A 17,621-nucleotide genomic window follows, 5' to 3' on the forward strand; every position below is an offset into this window, starting at 1 on the left:
CTCTCACTTTGCACACCACCTCGACCAAAACACCCTATATCTGCCACTCTATCATCAAAGATATTCAACAAACCTTCAAAATACTCACTCCATCTCCTCACATCACCACTACTTGTTATCACCTCCCCATTTGCCTCCTTCACTGAAGTTCCCATTTGCTCCCTTGTCTTACGCACTTTATTTACCTCCCTCCAGAACATCTTTTTATTCTCCCTAAAATTTAATGATACTCTCTCACTCCAACTCTCATTTGCCCTCTTTTTCACCTCTTGCACCTTTCTCTTGACCTCCTGTCTCTTTCTTTTATACATCTCCCACTCAATTGCATTTTTTCCCTGCAAAAATCGTCCAAATGCCTCTCTCTTCTCTTTCACTAATAATCTTACTTCTTCATCCCACCACTCACTACCCTTTCTAATCAACCCACCTCCCACTCTTCTCATGCCACAAGCATCTTTTGCGCAATCCATCACTGATTCCCTAAATACATCCCATTCCTCCCCCACTCCCCTTACTTCCATTGTTTTCACCTTTTTCCATTCTGTACTCAGTCTCTCCTGGCACTTCCTCACACAAGTCTCCTTCCCAAGCTCACTTACTCTCACCACCCTCTTCACCCCAACATTCACTCTTCTTTTCTGAAAACCCATACAAATCTTCACCTTAGCCTCCACAAGATAATGATCAGACATCCCTCCAGTTGCACCTCTCAGCACATTAACATCCAAAAGTCTCTCTTTCGCGCGCCTGTCAATTAACACGTAATCCAATAACGCTCTCTGGCCATCTCTCCTACTTACATACGTATCCTTATGTATATCTCGCTTTTTAAACCAGGTATTCCCAATCACCAGTCCTTTTTCAGCACATAAATCTACAAGCTCCTCACCATTTCCATTTACAACACTGAACACCCCATGTATACCAATTATTCCCTCAACTGCCACATTACTCACCTTTGCATTCAAATCACCCATCACTATAACCCGGTCTCGTGCATCAAAACCACTAACACACTCATTCAGCTGCTCCCAAAACACTTGCCTCTCATGATCTTTCTTCTCATGCCCAGGTGCATATGCACCAATAATAACCCATCTCTCTCCATCAACTTTCAGTTTTACCCATATTAATGGAGAATTTACTTTCTTACATTCTATCACATACTCCCACAACTCCTGTTTCAGGAGTACTGCTACTCCTTCCCTTGCTCTTGTCCTCTCACTAACCCCTGACTTTACTCCCAAGACATTCCCAAACCACTCTTCTCCTTTACCCTTGAGCTTCGTTTCACTCAGAGCCAAAACATCCAGGTTCCTTTCCTCAAACATACTACCTATCTCTCCTTTTTTCTCATCTTGGTTACATCCACACACATTTAGACACCCCAATCTGAGCCTTCGAGGAGGATGAGCACTCCTCGCGGGACTCCTTCTTCTGTTTCCCCTTTTAGAAAGTTAAAATACAAGGAGGGGAGGGTTTCTGGCCCCCTGCTCCCGTCCCCTTTAGTCGCCTTCTACGACACGTGAGGAATGCGTGGGAAGTATTCTTTCTCCCCTATCCCCAGGGATATATATATATATATATATATATATATATATATATATATATATATATATATATATATATATATATATATATATATATATATATATATATATATATATATATATATATCAAGTAAAGGAGCTTGTGCTACAGAACAAGCATACGAAAGGGAAGGAGAGGGAAAGTAAGTTGAAGTATTCAGAATGAAATCCTCAACATAGTAGTGAACTGGAGTACAGGTAGAAGAGAGAGATCATGTATTGAGAGCAGAACAAGAGTAGGTGATAAGACAGAGCCCTAGGAAGCCCCTCTCTGGATAGGATAGGAAGGGAGTTTCTTTCTCCACCAACAACTACTGCAGTGGAATGACTAAGGAAGAAACTATGCGCAAGGGAACAGAGAGAAGCACAAAAACCAAAGGAAAGAGTTTTAGAAAGCAAAGGCTTATACCACATCCTGTCGCATGCTTAGGAATTGACTAAGACTTTGACAAATGTTTCACCAGTTCCTGAGAGACGAGAGCCAAAGGTGAACCACACAAGATGGATGATCGCCAGCCTAGTGCGCAATCCATTCTGGTAACCAGGAAGAAGGGAATTGGATTCTCTGTTTTGAAGTACGTGAAAGTCAAGAAGAATTTCGAAGAATTAGGAGACAGCAGAAGAAGCAATGGGACTATAGTTACAGGGGTTTGGGCATGGCTCCAAGCTCGTTGAGGAAGGGAAAAGAAAAGATCTCGGCTCCACTGGGATCATCCTGGGTAAAACCTCACCAAGCCATGTGGTATACGTTGAAATCCCCAGCACAGAGGATTTCATCACGTGGATATGAAGCTATAAGGTAAATCAGACCATTTCATTCAGTATTTCTTTTATTTAAGAAATATTAAAATCTCACAGGCTGTATATCGTCAACTGTATCCAGCAGGTGGTAGTACCGTCACCTTAACATCAACATATGCACACTGGTAAGCAACACCTTGACTACCATTACAATTTGATTGGTAATTTGATTTTCACAGTTCAAGCAATTCACCAATATATACATACATACATCCTGAATATATGCATTTGATACAATACATACTGATAGGGCTTATATGTAAATATATCTTTCTTGTTCAGAACTTGGATATGCAGACCCCCACAGGGAAATAAAGGGTAGGTTTGCGAGGTAGCAAAGGCTGCATGTAAACAAACCTGCACACAGTAAGAACCCTCATGTTCTGGTGACTAACACAAGTGAGTATCAAATAGTCTGATGACTCACACAGGTGAATACCCCATTGGTGACTCCCATAGGTGAGAAACCCCATGTTCTGGTGACTCATACAAGTGAGGGTCCCATGATCTTGTAGCTCACACAGGTGAGTACCCCCATGTCCTGGTGACTCACACAGATGACTCGGAAGATGACCTCATGTGCTGAGTTACACATAATACCTTAACATGGTGGTAATTCATACAGTAACTTTATATGCTGGTAAGTCACAAAGCGGTCTCATGTGCCCATGTCTCATGCAGTAGCCTGATATGCTGATGATTCACACAGTGGCCCATACGCCGGTAACTCACATAGTAATAATAGGTGCTGGTAACTCACACAGTATTAACACGTGCTGGTAACTCAAAAATAATTTCATGAATTGATGACACATTATCAACCCCATTCACTGCGCTTTCAAATAATAGTTTGCATATGCTGGAAACTCACATATAAGCATGATGTAACTCACATAGTAGCCTCAGGTGATGATTAAATTCTAAGGAATTTGAATATACTGGAATAGACAGACCTTGAACAATCTAGTTTAATTTACAGAAGACCCCAATCATACTGCGATTAGTTAAGACACTTTCAGGTAATTAAACATAAAACAGGTTACACATGAAATAAACCTGTGTTTCTAACCAAAAATTGGATAATTACAATCATGATAATGATAAAAAACCTGATTGGAGTTGTTTTTGTATTATATTGAGGTCCAGAGCTATAAAAACAAAAATTATAGCGACACGAACTAAGCCACAAATGCTAAAAAGAAGGTCTTCAGTGCGACACAGCAACTCATTTACTGTTGCCAATAAACACAGATAAGTCAGCACTAGCAACCACGACCATCTTGTGTCGGTGGTGTCCTAGTGACAACCGTGGTTGAGGTGAGGGAAGGGGCGCATCACTGACTCCCTATCAGGGAGCCGCAACCAGGACACCCAAGTGATATGACAGAGACTCGGACAAGAACTATGGCAGAAGCTGCTGCAGGAAGCTGTCTAAGGCTAAATGTTACATTACTGGACGTAATACTTAAAGCCACGGGGCCGCGCATCTCCCTATGATGAGTTGACATGGGTCGCTTGGCGTACCAGCCGGTCACATCCACTACTGATCATCATTCGCGTAATACATAAATATATATATAAATATATATACATGTACATATACACATGATTATGTTGGTGTATGGTATGACACCCGTCTGGGTGAACAGTTGGACGCATGACGCCCATCTGAGTGGGCAAGTGGGCGCATGACGCCCGCCTGGGTGGGTAGGTGGGCGCATGGCCTATGAACCCGTGTTGGCAGATAAGCCTTTGACATTAACAACGCGTACCAACCGATGTGCCGACACATGCGTGTGTTTGTTGAAGTGGGCTTGTGAGAGTGAAGCTGCGTCAGCAGATGTTCCTGTGATCAGACATCCGCGTGACCAGGTACAACTATGACTTGTGTCACCAAGTAGGCCTGCGCACTCACCTACGCGTGTGACAAAGGCGCCACATCCACAATGTTATGCAAAATTATAAGAATATCCTAATGCAGGAAAAAGTGGCTCTGACTGCACGCACGGCGTACCACATGAACCAAGTGTTTCACTACTGTCCCGACGCTGCATCAGTCTGGAAACTACAAAGGAAATCATTGTTTGAACGAGGGTGTGTTTTCATTCTTTAGGAAAGGTTTTAAGAATCATAAGACAGGCCAAGTGATGTCGAACTAACTTCGAAGTACAATACTACTGATGCTTACTGGTTGACCGGCTGACTTCAACCACAAAATTCGGAGCCAAACGGAAACGTTCGAGATGTACTGCGGTCTAGCAGGTTTTACCGCTGGCGTGAGTGCTGGACTGCTGTATGTGAAGATGATACAGACAACCAGCCTCCAGGACCGCTGTTTGTGATGCCCGTCAAAACAGCCAGCCACCTGGACTGTTGTATGTGAGGCCACTACAGACAGACAGCCATCCGGACCACACTACGTGAGGGCCCTATAGAGAAAGACACCCACCTGGTCCACTGTTTGTGAGGCCCGTGCAGATCGCCAGCTATCCGATATCGTCAGCGATGCCTGCTGTAGGTATCTAGATGCAAGACTTGCCTAAGGTTACAGATGTCTCGGAAAGTCATGAGAAATATGACCCTAAGATCCTTGTGGAAAAAGATTCATACAACAAGATCTGTCGTAGTAAGAAATGTCAATGTTAAGTATGAACGAGATCGACGTCATGTAAAGTTCAGCTCCAGACTTTACAGAGGAGAAGCAACGATCGTTGCCCTCGGTGGAAGAGTCCTTTATGGCAGCACAAGACCAGTGGTCTTCCATTCCCATTCAGTGTTCACCGGTCCCTCCTCTGTCAAAGGGGAAACTCCCCTATCATCCAAAAGTTAAGTAAATGAAGCTTTCGAAACAAGCGGTGGAGCCTGATCGGATCCTTCAAACCAAAATGTTAGGAGATGAGGCAGATCTTTTAAAGAGTCGCACCTGTTTCGTCAAATTATCTGATCTGGTATAGCATTTTCCACGCTATAAGTGCTGATTGGCACTTTACAAAACCCTATGTACAACTATACACCAATATACAAATCAAGTGCGTGAAGCACTCGTATAAAAACCAAAGTCGGCAACATCTCCCAAATGCTTGCCATTGAGCTGCCTGTGTTGCTTACTCGTATCATACCCGTAACATTCCTGTGTCAAACTCGTAGTATGGGACAAGAACACTTAATCCGTATTTTCCTCTTCCGTGACATCGCCCTCAAATTTCAGGAATAGGCTTTTGGTAAATACTGATTATCTATCTGTATTCATAAATCATAACTTGTTAACATTTCCTACGCTGCGCTGTTCATGTTTGTGTTTGATAAAATAGGAACTCTAGTGAGGAGACATTTGTATGTTTTTTTGTAATCTCGTCAACTGGTCGTTTACCCTCAACCCCAAGTGACCTTACGATCAAAAACTGTGGCATTCTGTGTGTGGTCACTGCTATAGGGAAACACTCAGCAAATCTACCAGTCTCTCTCCTAGCAAACAGATTACCGATATCCAACTTCAAAGCCAAAACCATGTTTTCTGAAATGGAACACTAATGAATCTGGATATATCTGCCATTACTATGGCCAGAGATCAGAACGAAAACAACGGCACCGTGCAAGGCGCCTCAAAAACATATGATCCAGGTTTGATCCTATTCCGTTACCGAAAACGAGGCGGCGTGATATCCTAGCACGTCCATTCTCAACCAACAAGTGGAGTCAGGTTTTCTCAGCTAAAGGACCGTTGCCTTACAAATGACAAAACTTACATCATATATTCTTGATTATCTATGCTCTAAAATAATATTGGAATATGTATTTATTATGTACAAGTCTATATTATGCATGATTCGTGTACGCAGATGGACCAAAGCAAATGGTGCCCACTCCACCAGATGCTAGTAAGTAATCAGACGTGGAAAAATTTTAATATATACAAACTAAGTAATGCAAGAAATCACAATTAAATGGCTAAAGAAAGTAAAACTTCCCAAAGATCATGTGATTGCATTGTTAACTGTCTACAAAATTGCCTAAAAGTACCTAGAATAAACAAGCTACATGGCAACTGCTGTCCCCAAACCAGTGGAGAACTCAACGAAGCGGTGCGACGGTAAGCTTGAAATTTCTATCTTTATACTGTGTATATTTGCACTATGAAATATATATTATGCGCAGATGTATTTATTGTGGTATGTTATACCATGAGATCGTGTTTTGTAAATATTATGATCCCTCGTTAACGTGGGAGAACAATGTTGTGGACCTGGTTGTTTTCACAGCGACCACCGTAATTTTGCTTCGGTGGGGAGTTTGTATCTAAGGTAACAGTAAAACTAGTAAACTGACTTTTATGAAATGAATAAAGCAACAAATGTTTTACTTAATAAAGTCTTTGCTCGTCATGCCAACCATTCAATTTCGGTCTATTCCCATTTCGGGGGGGATAGGCTACCGCTGTAGCCTGCAAGGGTTACAATCCATAATATACAAATACGGATCGATTACCAAATAATGTAGCTAAGACGCTGGTATTGCCATTTCATTAACTAAACATTGACCTCAGCATAAAAATATGAAATTGGTCGACTTTGTTATGTAACCATATTGCTTCTGAAACCAAGTAGGAAACTAATATTACTTCCTTCCTTGTGGTGGTGATTGGATCGCTACAAGCCAGGCACAAGGCTATCGTTGGACCTCACTTTTACATTGCAAAGACCGACACACTACTCAGTCAACTGTATGATGCAGACCAGTCCCTCGGCGTTGCTAGCGGGAAGTGAAGGATCATCTAAGGTGGATGTGAGGTGCGTCGTGTGAGGGTGCCCGGCCAGTGTGGCCTCAGGCCAAGGCTATCAGAGGCTCCAGTTGCTGTTGTTGCTGCTGCTGTATTTGTCGTTGCTGTTGATGATACTGATCCTGCTGATGCTGCTGCTGCTGATGTGTTGAGAATGACATGAGAGGATAGTGTTTCGAGGGTTGGCCCACTGGAGAGTCGCCCTGGAAAAAGAAGAGGTAATTAGTCGTCATTCGCGTTGTCTCGCACTTATGGTGGACCCCTCACCTGAGCAGCCCTATATACCAGGACATGATAGCAATTACGTCATAACAACACCTGAAATAACTCTCTGTCCCCACCAGGTCACTCCTCCTCCACCAGATGGTTACCTCTTGACACAAAAACTGGTTGTTTCCCATCACTACCTGCTCCTTACCCTCTCCCCACCAGCACCTACTTCTCTTTGGGTTGTACCCTTCCCACTATCAACAGGTCATCTGTGAACGGAATGTTGCCTCCTTCATACTACCAATAGGTCCCTTTACTGCCAGATGGTTGTCTCCTTTCCACTTCCAAATGGTTGCCTCCTTCCCATGCTTAGATTGTTGCCTCCTTTCCACTACCATATGAGTGATTCATTCACACGATCACAAAAGCGCTCCCTTCCCATTACCAGATAGTTTTCTCCCTCTCACCACTAGATGATTGTTATCTCTCTATAACCAAATGGTGTCCCCCTCCCACTACCAGATGATTACCTCCTTTCCATTAACAGATGATTGCCCCCTTCCCATTCCCAGATGATGGCCACCTTCTCACTACCAGATGGTTGTTGGCCTCCTTCTCACTACATGGTTGTCCCCTTCCCACTACCAGATGGTAATCCCCTTCTCACTACCACATGACTGTACCCTTCCCACTACCACATGGTTATCCCCTTCCCACCACCACATCATTATCCCCTTCCCACTACCAGATGGTAATCCCCTTCTCACTACCACATGACTGTACCCTTCCCACTCCCACATGGTTATACCCTTCCCACTCCCACATGGTTATCCCCTTCCCACTCCCACATGGTTATACTCTTCCCACTACCACATGGTTATCCCCTTCCCACTACCACATGGTTATCCCCTTCCTACTACCATATGTTTCTCCCCTTATAACTACCAAACGGTTGTTATCCATCCGACTACCAGATGACTCAAGGCATCCAAGCTATGGCAAAAATCTTGTGATCTTTTTGCATTTGCATTTATGAATGAAGACACATCTTATGTCATGATTCGTTTCATGGCTACGAAAGAAGAACGTCGCGAGAGAAGAACGTCCTGCAACAAAATCATAAAAGTTGAACATATGCCATCAGTCATAAACGCAATGAATATAAACACAACGGCAGTCCCTGATAAGCTTTATCCGGGGACAGCGAAACACGTGAAGAATGAAACAGTTAAGCCATTGACTGATCTTTATAATATTCCGCTTGCTAAGGGGTAAGTTCCAGAGGAATGGAAGTTTGCCTGTGTAACATCGATATTCGAAAAAGGTAATAAGATACTGGCCGACTGGCTGTAATAAACAAAAGCATATATTTACGGTCAAGCTGCAGAATGGTTAGACGTGACAAATGGTGTGCCACAGGGATCACACTTGGCCACATCCGCTCACCCTCATTCTCTAGTTGTCATGTGTAATGCACCAAAACCACAGCTCACTATCCACATCTAGTCCCCACAGACCTTTCAATGGTTTACCACAGACGTTTCACATGCCCTGGTTCAGTCTATCAACGGCACGTCAACCTCAGTGTACCACATCGTTCCAATTCACTCAATTCAGTGCACGCCTTTCACCATCCTACATGTTTAGGCCTCGATCTCTCAAAAAGAATTTCATTCCATCCTTCCACCACCAATCTGGTCTCCTCTATGTCAAACTATCCACACATTCTCTCCTATGTACAAAACATTTCAACACATCCACTTCAACTCTCTTAACCACACTTATTCTATACCCGCACATCTCACCTACACTTTCATTATTTACTCGATCAAACCACCTCACACATCATATTGTCCTCAAACATATCATTTCCAACACATCCACCTTCCTCCGTACAAACCTATTTATAGTCCATGCCTCGCAACCAAATTGTATTGTTGGAACTACTATTCCTTCAAACATACCCATTTTCGCTCTCCGAGATAACGTTCTCTCTTTCCACATGTTCTTCGTCATTCCAAGAATCTCCCCCCCCCCAATACAATTTTCCAGAATTACTAAACAAACTTATGCCTCTGTAGTTTGAACTCTTGCCTTTATCCCCTTTGTTTTTCCACAATGACGATAGACATGCATTCTGCCAATCTGCAGGCACTCCATCGTGATCCATTCATAAACTGAAAATATCCTTACCAACCAATCACCAACACAGTCACCCCTCTTGATAAATTCAACTGCAGTACCATCTAATCCCGCCGCCTCGCCAGATTTCATCTTCAGCAAGGCTTTCACCACTTCTCTCTTCACTAAACCACCCTCCCTGACTCTCTCACTTCGCACACCAACCCGATCATCAAACACATTCAACAATCCTTCAAAATACTCAGTCCATCTCCTCCTCACTCCATCACTACCTGGTATCACTTTCCCCTTGCCCACTTGCCCCCTTCACCGATGTTCCCACTTGCTCTCTTTATCTTTCGCACATAATTTACCTCCTTCCAAAACATCTTTTTATTCCCCCTATAGCTTAATTATATCCTCTCACCCCGACGTTGTCTCATTTGCCCTCTTTTTCAACCTTTGCACCTTCCTCTTGACCTCCTGCCGCTTTCTCTCATACATCTGCCATAAGGCGGTACTTCCTTGTAAGAACCGCCCAAACACCTCTCTTTTCTCTTTCACGAGCAGGTTTACTTCTTCATCCCGCCACTCACTACCCTTTCTGATTTGCCCATCTCCCACCTTTCTCATGCATCTCTTCCACATGCCATCACTGCTTCCCTAAATGTATCCAATCCAAACCCACTCCACACTTCATGGCTCTCACCTTCTGCCATTATAAACTCAATCTCCTGGTATTTCTTTACGTAAGTGTCCTTTCCATGTTCATTTACTCTAACTTATCTCTTCTCCCCAACATTCTCTCTTATTTCTTTAAAAAAAAACTCTACAAATCTTCACTTTCGCCTCTAAAAGATAGTGATCAGACATCCCATAAACTGCCCTTCTCAGCAAATTTACATCATAAAGTCTCTCTTTTACACGCCTAACAATTAATACGTAATACAATGATACCCTTTGACCATCTCCCCTACTCACGTACGTATACCTGTGTATATCTCTCTTTTAAACTAGGTATTCCCAATCAACAGTCTTTTTTCAGCACACAAATCCACTAGCTTTTTACCATTTCCACTCACAATACTGAATACCCCATTCGCATCCATTATACCTTCAACTGCCACATTACTCAACTTCGCATTCAAATCACCCATCATTGATAACCGGTCTCCTGCACCAAAACTGCTGACAAACTCACTCAGCTGCTCCCAAAACGCTTGCCTCTCATTATCTTTCTTATAGCCAAGTGCATAAGTACCAGTTACTTACACTCTATGACATACTCCCACAACTCCTGCTTCAGAAGTAGTGCTACTCCTTCCTTAGCTCTTGTCCTCTCACCAAGCCCTGACACTATCTCTCCTTTCTTTTCAACTTGGTTACATCTGCACACATTCAGACACCCAAAACTGAGCCTTCGAAGAGGATGAGCACTCCCACTTGGCTCCTTCTGTTTCCTCTTTAAGAAATTGAAATACACTTTGTGCGTATTCATATACCTCCGCGTTGTACGGTTAGGTTCGGTAAAATGCTATCTGCTGGCTATGTGCGTCTGTTGGGAAATGACCGGTGTAGACCCTGTTGCTCACCAACGTGAGACGAAGGGTATTCGAGTACATTCTATTCGAATAGTTATTTCCTATTAGCAAGGCCCCTAGCCTAGCGGTAGCATTCCTGCCTGTTGCACAGGGGTCCCTTGTTCGATCCTGGCTGTTGGAGGTTTGTATGTTCTATGAATGTGCGCGTTCCTATGCACTTTGTTCGTATTCATATACCTCCGCGTTGTACAGTTAGGTTCGGTAAAATGCTACCTGCTGGCTATGTGCGCCTGTTGGGAAATGACTGGTGTAGACTCCATTGCTCACTAACGTGAGACGAAGGGCATTAGAGTACATTCTATTCGAACAGTTATTTCCTATTAGCCAGGCCCATAGCCTAGCGGTATTCCTGCCTGTTGTACAGGGGTTCCGGATTTGATCCTGGCTATTGGAGGTTTGTATGATATATATATATATATATATATATATATATATATATATATATATATATATATATATATATATATATATATATATATATATATATATATATATTCTTTTCTTTTCTTTCAAACTATTCGCCATTTCCCGCATTAGCGAGGTAGCGTTAAGAACAGAGGACTGGGCCTTGAGGGAATACCCTCACCTGGCCCAATTCTCTGTTCCTTCTTTTGGAAAATTAAAAAAAAAACGAGAGGGGAGGATTTCCAGCCCCCCGCTCCCTCCCCTTTTAGTCGCCTTCTACGACACGCAGGGAATACGTGGGAAGTATTCTTTCTCCCCTATCCCCAGGGATAATATATATATATATATATATATATATATATATATATATATATATATATATATATATATATATATATATATATATATATATATATATATATATGTATATATATATATATATATATATTTATTTATTTCAAACTATTGGCCATTTCCCGCATTAGCAAGGTAGCGTTAAGAACAGAGGACTGGGCCTTTTTTGGAATATCCTCACCTGGCCCCATTCTCTGTTCCTTCTTTTGGAAAATTAAAAAAAAACAAGAGGGGAGGATTTCCAGCCCCCGCTCCCTCCCCTTTTAGTCGCCTTCTACGACACGCAGGGAATACGTGGGAAGTATTCTTTCTCCCCTATCCCCAGGGATAATATATGTATATATATATATATATATATATATATATATATATATATATATATATATATATATATATATATTATCCCTGGGGATAGGGGATTAAGAATACTTCTCACGTATTCCCTGCGTGTCGTAGAAGGCGACTAAAAGGGGAGGGAGCGGGGGGCTGGAAATCCTCCCCTCTCGTTTTTTTTTTTTTTTTATTTTCCAAAAGAAGGAACAGAGGGGGCCAGGTGAGGATATTCCAAAAAAGGCCCAGTCCTCTGTTCCTAACGCTACCTCGCTAACGCGGGAAATGGCGAATAGTTTAAAAGAAAAGAAATATATATATATATATATATATATATATATATATATATATATATATATATATATACATATATTACCCCTGGGGATAGGGGAGAAAGAATACTTCCCACGCATTCCAAGAGTGTCGTAAAAGGCGACTAAAGGGGACGGGAGCGGGGGGCTAGAAACCCTCCTCTCCTTGTATCTTAACTTTCTAAAAGGGGAAACAGAACAAGGAGTCACGCAGGGAGTGCTCATCCTCCTCGAAGACTCAGACTGGGGTGTCTAAATGTGGGTGGATGAAACCAAGATGAGAAAAAAAGAGAGATAGGTAGTATGTTTCAGGAGAAGAACCTGGATGTTTTGGCTCTAAATGAATGGAAGCTCAAGGGTAAAGGAGAAGAGTGGTTTGGGAATGTTTTGGGAGTAAAGTCAGGGGTTAGTGAGAAGACAAGAAAAAAGGAAGGACTAGCACTACTCCTGAAACAGGAGTTGTGGGAGTGTGATAGAGCGTAAGAAAGTAAACTCTAAATTGATATGGGTAAAACTGAAAGTGGATGGAGAAAGATCATGAGAGGCAAGTGTTTTAGGAGGAACTGACTGAGTGTGTTCGCAGTTTTGATGCACGAGACCGGGTTATAGTGATGGGTGATTTGAATGCAAAGATGAGTAATGTGGCAGTTGAGGGAATAATTGATGTGCATGGGGTGTTCAGTTTTGTTAATGGAAACTGTGAAGAACTTGTAGATTTGTGTGCTGAAAAGGAACTCGTGATTGGGAATAACTGGTTTAATAAGACAGATAAACATAAGTATACGTATGTAAGTAGGAGAGATATCCAGAGAGCGTTACTGGATTACGTGTTAATAGATAGGCGCGTGAAAGAGGGACTTTTGGATGTTAATGTGCTGAGAGGTGCAACTGGAAGGATGTCTGATCATTGTCCTGTGGAGGCGAAGGTGAAGACTTCTAGAGGTTTTCAGAAAAGAAGAGAGAATGTTGGGGTGAAGAGAAAGGTGAGAGTAAGCGAACTTGGAAAGGAGACTTATGTGAGAAAGTACCAGGAGAGACTGAGTGCAGAATAGAAAAAGGTGAGAGCAAATGACGCAGGGGGAGTGGGGAAGGAATGGGATGTATCTAGGGAAGCAGTGATGTCTTGCGCAAAAGATGTTTATGGCATGAGAAACGTGGTAGATGGGCAGATTAGAAAGGGTAGTGAGTGGTGGGATGAAGAAGTAAGATCATTAGTGAAAGAGAAGAGAGAAGCGTTTGGACGATCTTTGCAGGGAAATACTGCAAATGAGTGGGAGATGTATAATAGAAAGAGGCAGAAGGTAAAGAGAAAGGTGCAAGAGATGAAAAAGAGGGCTAATGAGAGTTGGGGTGAGAGAGTATCATTAAATTTTAGGGAGAATAAAAAGATGTTTTGGAAGGAGGTAAATAAAGTGCGTAAGACAAGAGAACAAATGGGAACATCGGTGAAGGGGACTAATGGGGAGGTAATAACAAGTAGTGATAATGTGAGGAGATGGAGTGAGTATTTTGAAGGTTTGTTGAATGTTCGTGATGATAGAGTGGCAGATATAGGGTGTTTTGGTCGAGGAGGTGTGCGAAGTGAGAGGGTCAGGGAAATTGATCTGGTAAACAGAGGAGAGGTAATGAAAACTATGCGGAAGATGAAAGCCGGCAAGGCGGCTGGTTAGGATGGTATTGCAGTGGAAAATATTAAAAAAAAAGGGGGTGACTGTGTTGTTGACTGGCTGGTGAGGATACTCATTGTATGTATGGTGAAGTGCCTGACGATTGGCGGAATGCATGCATAGTGCCATTGTACAAAGGCAAAAGGGATAAAGGTGAATGCTCAAATTAACAGAGGTATAAATTTGTTGGGTATTCCTGGGAAATTAAAATGGAGGGTATTGATTCAGAAGGTGAAGACATGTACAGGGCATCATATTGGGGAAGGGCAATGTGGTTTCAGAAGTGGTAGAGGATGTGTGGATCAGGTGTTTGCTTTGAAGAATGTATGTGAGAAATACTTAGAAGAACAGATGGATTTGTATGTAGCGTTTATGGATCTAGAGAAGGCATATGATACAGTTGATAGAGATGCTCTGTGGAAAGTATTAAGAATATATGGTGTGGGAGGCAAGATGCTAGAAGCAGTGAAAAGTTTTTATCAAGAATGTAAGGCATGTGTACGAGTAGGAGGAGAGGAAGGTGATTGGTTCTCAGTGAATGTCGTTTTGCGGTAGGGGTGCGTGATGTCTCCGTGGTTGTTAAATTTGTTCATGGATGCGGTTGTTAAGGAGGTGAATGCAAGAGTTTTGGAAAGAGGGGCAAGTATGCAGTTTGTGGATGAGAGAGCCTGGGAAGTGAGTCAGTTGTTGTTCGCTTATGATACAGCGTTGGTAGCTGATTCAGATGAGAAATTCCAGAAGCTGGCGACTGAGTTTGGTAAAGCGTATTGAAAGAAGAAAGCTGAGAGTAAATGTGAAAAAAGAGCAAAGTTATTAAGTACAGTAGGGTTGAGGGAAAAGTCAATTGGGAGGTAAATTTGAATGGAGGAAAACTGGAGGAAGTGAAGTGTTTTAGATATCTTGGAGTGGATTTGGATGCGGATGGAACCATGGAAGCAAAAGTGAGTCACAGAGTGGGGAGGGGCGAAAGTTCTGGGGCGTTGAAAAATGTATGGAAGGCGAGAACATTATCTAGGAAAGCAAAAATGGGTATGTTTGAAGGAATAGTGGTGCCAACAATATTATATGGTTGCGAGACGTGGGCTATAGATAGGGTTGTGCGGAGGAGGGTAGATGTGTTGGAAATGAGATGTTTGAGGACTATATGTGGTGTGAGGTGCCTTGATCGAGTAAGTAATGAATAGGTAAGAGAGATGTAAAAAGGTGTGGTTGAGAGAGCAGAAGAGGGCGTATTGAAATGGTTCGTTCACATGGAGAGAATGAGTGAGGTTAGATTGACAAAGAGGATATATGTGTCAGAGGTGGAGGGAGTGAGGAGAAGTGGAGGACCAAATTGGAGGTGGAAGGATGGAGTTAAAAAGATTTTGAGTGATCGGGGACTGAACATGCAGGAGGGTGAAAGGCGTGCAAGGGATAGAGTGAATTCAACCGATGTCGTATACCGGGGTCGACGTGCTGTCATTGGATTGAACCAGGGCATGTGAAGCATCTGGGGTAAATCATGGAAATTTTTGTGAGGCCTGGATGTGGAAAGGAGCTGTGGTTTCGGTGCATTATACATGACACCTAGAGACTGAGTGTGAACGAATGTGGCCTTTGTTGTCTTTTCCTAGCGCTGCCTCGCGCGCATGCGGGGGAGGTGGTTGTCATTTCATGTGTGGCGAGGTGGCGACGAGAATGAATAAAAGTAGCAAGTATGAATTATGTACATGTGTTTATATGTATTTGTCTGTGTCTATGCAATATATGTATACCTTGAAATGTTTCCTTATGCTACCTCGCTAAAAATGAAATATATATATATATATATATATATATATATATATATATATATATATATATATATATATATATATATATATATATATATATATATATATATATTATATATATATATATATATATATATATATATATATTCCCTGGGGATAGGGGAGAAAGAATACTTCCCACGTATTCCCTGCGTGTCGTAGAAGGCGACTAAAAGGGAAGGGAGCGGGGGGCTGGAAATCCTCCCCTCTCTTTTTTTTTTTTTTTTCCAAAAGAAGGAACAGAGAAGAGGTCTAGGTGAGGATATTCCCTCAAAGGCCCAGTCCTGTGTTCTTAACGCTACCTCGCTATCGCGGGAAATAGCAAATAGTATGAAAAAAAAAAAAAAAAAAAAAAAAATATATATATATATATATATATATATATATATATATATATATATATATATATATATATATATATATATATATATATATATATATATATATATATATATATATATATATATATATATATATATTCACTCTATTCACTCTATTCTTTGCACGCTTTTCACCCTCCTGCATGTTCAGGCCCCGATCACTCAAAATCTTTTTCACTTCATCTTTCCACCAACAATTTGGTCTCCCACTTCTCGTTCCCTCCACCACTGATACATATATCCTCTTGGTCAATCTTTCCTCACCCATTCTCTCCATGTGACCAAACTATTTCAAAACACCCTCTTCTGCTCTCTCAACCACACTCTTTTTATTACGACACATCTCTCTTACCAGTTCATTACTTACTCGATCAAACCACCTCACACCAAATATTGTCCTCAAACATCTCATTTGCAGCACATCCACCCTCCTCCGCACAACTCTATCTATAGCCCACGCCTCGCAACCATATAACATTGTTGGAACCACTATTCCTTCAATCATACCCATTTTTGCTTTCCAAGATAACGTTTTCGACTTCCTCACATTTTTCAACGCTCCCAGAACTTTCGCTCCCTCCCCCACCTTTAAATTCACTTCCGTTTCCTAGATATCTAAAATACTTCACTTCCTCCAGTTTTTCTCCGTTCAATCTTACCTCCCAATTGAATTCTCCCCCAACCCTACTGTACCTAATAACCTTGCTCTTATTCACATTTACTCGCAGCTTCCTTCTTTCACACACTTTACCAAACTCAGTCACCAGCTTCTGCAGTTTCTTACACGAATCAGCCACCAGTGCTGTATCATCAGCGAACAACAATTGACTCACTTCCCAAGCTCTCTCATCCACAACAGACTGCATACTTGCCCCTCTCTTCAAAACTCTTGCATTGACCTCCCTAACAACCCCATCCATAAACAAATTAAGCCACCATGGAGACATCACGCACCCCTGCCGCAAACCAACATTCACTGAAAATCAATCACTTTCCTCTCTTCCTAAACGTACACATGCCTTACATCCTCGATAAAAACTTTTCACTGCCTCTAACAACTTACCTCCCACACCATATATTCTTAATACCTTCCACAGAGCATCTCTATCAACTCTATCATATGCCTTCCCCAGATCCATAAATGCTACATACAAATCCATTTGCTTTTCTAAGTATTTCTCACATACATTTTTCAAAGCAAACACCTGACCCACACATCCCCTACCACTTCTGAAACCACACTGCTCTTCCCCAATCTGATGCT

The 17,621-nt window shown here is 42.0% G+C and overlaps 1 protein-coding gene across 2 annotated transcripts in view; it reads right to left on the reverse strand.

The window, feature by feature from the left end:
* Window positions 1–2,401: 2,401 nt before the first annotated feature.
* LOC139749136 (uncharacterized) overlaps window positions 2,402–17,621 on the reverse strand; it is a 215,137-nt gene continuing 199,917 nt past the window's right edge. For both annotated transcript variants that reach the window (XM_071662763.1, XM_071662762.1), the window contains exon 3: window positions 2,402–7,370. In XM_071662763.1, the coding sequence (XP_071518864.1) occupies window positions 7,212–7,370 (159 nt within the window). In that variant the 3' untranslated portion in view covers window positions 2,402–7,211. The remainder of the gene's footprint in view (window positions 7,371–17,621) is intronic.

The sequence above is a fragment of the Panulirus ornatus genome, chromosome 6 (genome assembly GCF_036320965.1).
Source record: "Panulirus ornatus isolate Po-2019 chromosome 6, ASM3632096v1, whole genome shotgun sequence".
Lineage (NCBI taxonomy): Eukaryota > Metazoa > Arthropoda > Malacostraca > Decapoda > Palinuridae > Panulirus > Panulirus ornatus.